The sequence below is a fragment of the Clinocottus analis genome, unplaced genomic scaffold, assembly GCF_023055335.1.
Source record: "Clinocottus analis isolate CAN_PGR_092001 unplaced genomic scaffold, fCliAna1.0.p SCAF_18, whole genome shotgun sequence".
In the NCBI taxonomy this organism is placed as follows: domain Eukaryota; kingdom Metazoa; phylum Chordata; class Actinopteri; order Perciformes; family Cottidae; genus Clinocottus; species Clinocottus analis.
Genome location: NW_027175909.1, coordinates 16,141,369 through 16,146,368, shown reverse-complemented (window position 1 = coordinate 16,146,368; position 5,000 = coordinate 16,141,369). Strand labels below are relative to the sequence as shown.

At 46.8% G+C, this 5,000-nt stretch overlaps 2 protein-coding genes across 2 annotated transcripts in view; one reads left to right on the top strand and one right to left on the bottom strand.

The window, feature by feature from the left end:
• Positions 1 to 2,143, top strand: part of LOC137788516 (vasoactive intestinal polypeptide receptor 2-like) — an 11,811-nt gene extending 9,668 nt beyond the window's left edge. The window contains exon 13 of the mRNA XM_068581360.1: positions 1,925 to 2,143. Coding sequence (XP_068437461.1) covers positions 1,925 to 2,098 — 174 coding nt within the window. The 3' untranslated portion in view covers positions 2,099 to 2,143. The remainder of the gene's footprint in view (positions 1 to 1,924) is intronic.
• A 1,058-nt stretch (positions 2,144 to 3,201) lies between these two features.
• LOC137789099 (NLR family CARD domain-containing protein 3-like) overlaps positions 3,202 to 5,000 on the bottom strand; it is a 16,490-nt gene continuing 14,691 nt past the window's right edge. The window contains exon 18 of the mRNA XM_068582354.1: positions 3,202 to 4,547. Coding sequence (XP_068438455.1) covers positions 4,472 to 4,547 — 76 coding nt within the window. The 3' untranslated portion in view covers positions 3,202 to 4,471. The remainder of the gene's footprint in view (positions 4,548 to 5,000) is intronic.

Below are 5,000 nucleotides of genomic sequence, written 5' to 3'. Positions count from 1 at the left end.
CCTTCTCTCCGCTGTAACTCCTCCTTCTCTCAGCTGTAACTCCTTCTCTCAGCTGTAACTCCTCCTTCTGTCCGCTGTAACTCCTCCTTCTCTCCGCTGTAACTCCTCCTTCTCTCCGCTGTAGCTCCTCCTCCTCTCAGCTGTAACTCCTCCTTCTCTCAGCTGTAACTCCTCCTTCTCTCAGCTGTAACTCCTCCTTCTCTCCGCTGTAACTCCTCCTTCTCTCCGCTGTAGCTCCTCCTTCTCTCAGCTGTAACTCCTCCTTCTCTCAGCTGTAACTCCTCCTTCTCTCAGGTGTAACTCCTCCTTCTCTCAGCTGTAACTCCTCCTTCTCTCCGCTGTAACTCCTCCTTCTCTCCGCTGTAGCTCCTCCTTCTCTCAGCTGTAACTCCTCCTTCTCTCAGCTGTAACTCCTCCTTCTCTCAGCTGTAACTCCTCCTTCTCTCCGCTCTAACTCCTCCTTCTCTCAGCTGTAACTCCTCCTTCTCTCCGCTGTAACTCCTCCTTCTCTCTGCTGTAACTCCTCCTTCTCTCCGCTGTAACTCCTCCTTCTCTCAGCTGTAACTCCTCCTTCTCTCAGCTGTAACTCCTCCTTCTCTCAGGTGTAACTCCTCCTTCTCTCAGCTGTAACTCCTCCTTCTCTCCGCTGTAACTCCTCCTTCTCTCCGCTGTAGCTCCTCCTTCTCTCCGCTGTAGCTCCTCCTTCTCTCCGCTGTAACTCCTCCTTCTCTCCGCTGTAACTCCTCCTTCTCTCCGCTGTAGCTCCTCCTTCTCTCAGCTGTAACTCCTCCTTCTCTCAGCTGTAACTCCTCCTTCTCTCAGCTGTAACTCCTTCTCTCAGGTGTAACTCCTCCTTCTCTCAGCTGTAACTCCTCCTTCTCTCAGCTGTAACTCCTCCTTCTCTCAGCTGTAACTCCTCCTTCTCTCAGCTGTAACTCCTCCTTCTCTCCGCTCTAACTCCTCCTTCTCTCAGCTGTAACTCCTCCTTCTCTCAGCTGTAACTCCTCCTTCTCTCCGCTGTAGCTCCTCCTTCTCTCAGCTGTAACTCCTCCTTCTCTCAGCTGTAACTCCTCCTTCTCTCCGCTCTAACTCCTCCTTCTCTCAGCTGTAACTCCTCCTTCTCTCAGCTGTAACTCCTCCTTCTCTCCGCTGTAACTCCTCCTTCTCTCCGCTGTAGCTCCTCCTTCTCTCAGCTGTAACTCCTCCTTCTCTCAGCTGTAACTCCTCCTTCTCTCAGCTGTAACTCCTCCTTCTCTCAGCTGTAACTCCTCCTTCTCTCCGCTCTAACTCCTCCTTCTCTCAGCTGTAACTCCTCCTTCTCTCCGCTGTAACTCCTCCTTCTCTCTGCTGTAACTCCTCCTTCTCTCCGCTGTAACTCCTCCTTCTCTCAGCTGTAACTCCTCCTTCTCTCAGCTGTAACTCCTCCTTCTCTCAGGTGTAACTCCTCCTTCTCTCAGCTGTAACTCCTCCTTCTCTCCGCTGTAACTCCTCCTTCTCTCCGCTGTAGCTCCTCCTTCTCTCCGCTGTAGCTCCTCCTTCTCTCCGCTGTAACTCCTCCTTCTCTCCGCTGTAACTCCTCCTTCTCTCCGCTGTAGCTCCTCCTTCTCTCAGCTGTAACTCCTCCTTCTCTCAGCTGTAACTCCTCCTTCTCTCAGCTGTAACTCCTTCTCTCAGGTGTAACTCCTCCTTCTCTCAGCTGTAACTCCTCCTTCTCTCAGCTGTAACTCCTCCTTCTCTCCGCTCTAACTCCTCCTTCTCTCAGATGTAACTCCTCCTTCTCTCCGCTGTAACTCCTCCTTCTCTCTGCTGTAACTCCTCCTTCTCTCCGCTGTAGCTCCTCCTTCTCTCAGCTGTAACTCCTCCTTCTCTCATCTGTAGCTCCTCCTTCTCCCCAACACTAAACTCTCTGACGAATATCAAACAGGTCCAGATCGAGCTGAGGAGAACGTGGAGGAGTTTATCCCTCAAGCGCTACGAGGCGCGGGACTACAGGCTGCACGCCATGTCGGTCAGCCGCAACGGCAACGAAAGCTCCGCCCACTTCCCCAGGAGTTGCCGGGCCCAGTCCATCCTGCAGACGGAGACCACCACGCTCTGACCGGAGGGGTCATGTTACTGAAGCAGAGAGACACTGATGCATTATGAAGGCTTCCGGTGATGATTAAACTGTTTATTCATAGAAATATGCAAATAAAGGAGTCAAATACTGGTTTAATAAATAAAACAACAAACTTCCATTCGATCAATTTCATGATTCCATGAACATGCAATAACCTTTTATTGAATTTTTTGGGTTATCTCCTTTTGAAGTGTGTGAAGATCTTTAAAAATAATCTATGAAGAATGTTTGCATCATAAATATGTTGTTTACTTTCATAATAACAAGGAATTACAAGATGTGGTGCACAATCACATTGAATTTTTCTCCTTGTTTTAGGTCCAAGGAAGCCGATTATTTCATGAGAGATTCACCATAAAGGGTAAATCTCTCAAGTGAAAAATCTCACGTGAATAATCTGCCGCCCTCTAGTGGCGAGGCTGCAGATTGCAAACAACTGAAACGGCCGATGCGAAAACATGACCGTGCCCATTCCCAGTGTTCAGTTTGTCCCTCCTGGGCTTCTGTAGAAACGTGATGAAGCAAGCTGACGGACTGTTTTGTTGTTGTTTTTCGCCCCACGAGTGTTCCGCTAAGTCCCGCCCTGCTGTGCTGTGATTGGACGAAGATAACGAGAGGAACCGGCTGCATTTGTGGACATGAAAACACCATGATTCTTATTATTTGGTGTTAATGCATTTAGGAAAACAAGCTCAATAATGCTATATTCCATTTCTGCTATTAGAGCCTAATAAAAGCTCCACACTGTCCCTTTAAATATTACCTGCTGACTTGGATCTTCTCTGTATTTTTTGAGGGGTCCCTGAAAATGAAACACCATCTCCTCCCTTTCTGTGTCAACCACTTATAACCCTTCTTATTGTATATGTTGTTTTTTTTCTACAGCCTTAACGGGGTCTAATAGTTACACCAAATACATGTCTGTTACGTAAGTGTATATTTATATATGTATCAGTGAGTGTAGAAGTGGTGGATGTGCCTCTAACTCACCTCAGGTTGTCCTGAAGATCGGCCTCGAGCTCTCAGGTGGATCCATCAGTGAGAATTAAAGAAGACGAAAGAAAAGAAGGCGGACACGCTGGTTTGATTTAGACTGAGATACAATCAGTTTATTTCAACCAGGGATAAAAAAGGTTGCACCGGCGTGTTCGCTCATCTTTACACTCTTCACTCTGAGTCTAAACCCACTTGTTGTACAGACAATAAATGAGCATTTAACGTGACTTCAGTACACATGTATTTGAAGGAACAAAAGTTTTAACCTCTCAGGTTACACATTAAAACGTGCCAAGCCTTGATTATATGCTAAGAGTACTTTCTCAGTAGACTGTATTCTTGTCTCTAGCAGACACCTTCTATTGCCCCCTGAGCATCACTAGATTATATTAAAGACTTAAAACACACACAGCGACTTTAACTGAAAGATCGTCCTGCACTTGACTAATGACTGACTGATCAAATGTATTGATAAATTCCCCAAACCAACGCAAGAGCACAAAAACAATAATTATGTTTGCTTACCACACACACACACACACACACACACACACACACACACGTAACAATGTACTTTCATACATTGACTGCGTTTTATAGATGCTATTTATGTACTTTTTACGAAAGAGTTTTAAACAGTGGTACTTTTACTTCACACAACAGACGGAGTACTCTGCAGCGATGATGATGATGATGATGATAAGGAGGATGAAGACTATAGAGCAGAAACTCTGAGCTTCATCCTGCATACGACCAGCCGAGAGACTCTTCATGGACAAACATTGGACGAGTTCATCGGAGACAAACTCAAAAATAACTCAAAGCAGGAGAATGAAATATGAATGAACACGGTGAATATTGTAAAAAGGGGTCAGAGGTCAGAGGAACTCAACTATGTCGTTTCCTTCAACATCCTCCAAAAGGTTGGAGCGCATCGCCACCAGGTGGACGAACTGGAGAACAACGACCTGCCATCTAAGGAGAAATGACTCCGGTCGAGTTTACAACCAAAACCAAAGAGAACGGTTTCATAGAGAACTCATAAATAAGTTATATGTGCATCAGTAACACAGACTGGATCTCCACTTCCTGTCTTTAAGGTTTGAAGTCCAGCAGAACACAGATATGAACTGGAGCCAAACGGCTTCACGTTGGAGTCCAACTGCTGACGTCCAGCTGGAAACACAAGTATTGATGATTACAGCGTTATGAGTTATCTTCTGATGCAGATGGAGGTGGTGTCCATGCATCAATGCAGCATAATGCATGAACCTGACGTCTGGGAGGTGGATCCTCCATAAAGGGCCAAGTGCTGCTTTTTCCTGGAGGACTTCCCACCGTGCAGCCGCTCCTCTCTCACCTATTGATCGTCCTCATGCGGTTCATCTGCTCACATGGTGTGTGTCTGATCAGCAAGTAGTAGTTTTTGGTCCTGTAGAGATGAACACAGCAGCAAGAGGGATGCAACAGGTTTAAATAACAGAAATAAAACTTTGCATCACGTCCTAAAACACAACAGCTGACTGCAGTCAGGTTCTGTGTCATCAGTCCAGATCCAGAACACATGACAAGGAAACACAACAAACTCCTTCACACCTTTCCTTGACCTCTACTGTGAAGTCCCATGCTAAGCTAGGCTAACCATGGTCAGCAGTACAGTTCCTGCCCAACACTGCAGGAACCCATGACTGCATTACCAGTAGAAATACCTTGAATCCCAGTATAGGAGCCTCTGTTCACTGGGCTGTGAGGGTTCTGATGTGTGTTGCTGCAATAGCAACTGGTGCTGGAGGGTTATGGAAGTAAAGGGACCCCCGAGGGAGGAACCCAGTGACCTCTATGTGTTTACTTCATTACTGCTGGAACCAGCATGGACCGACTCCAA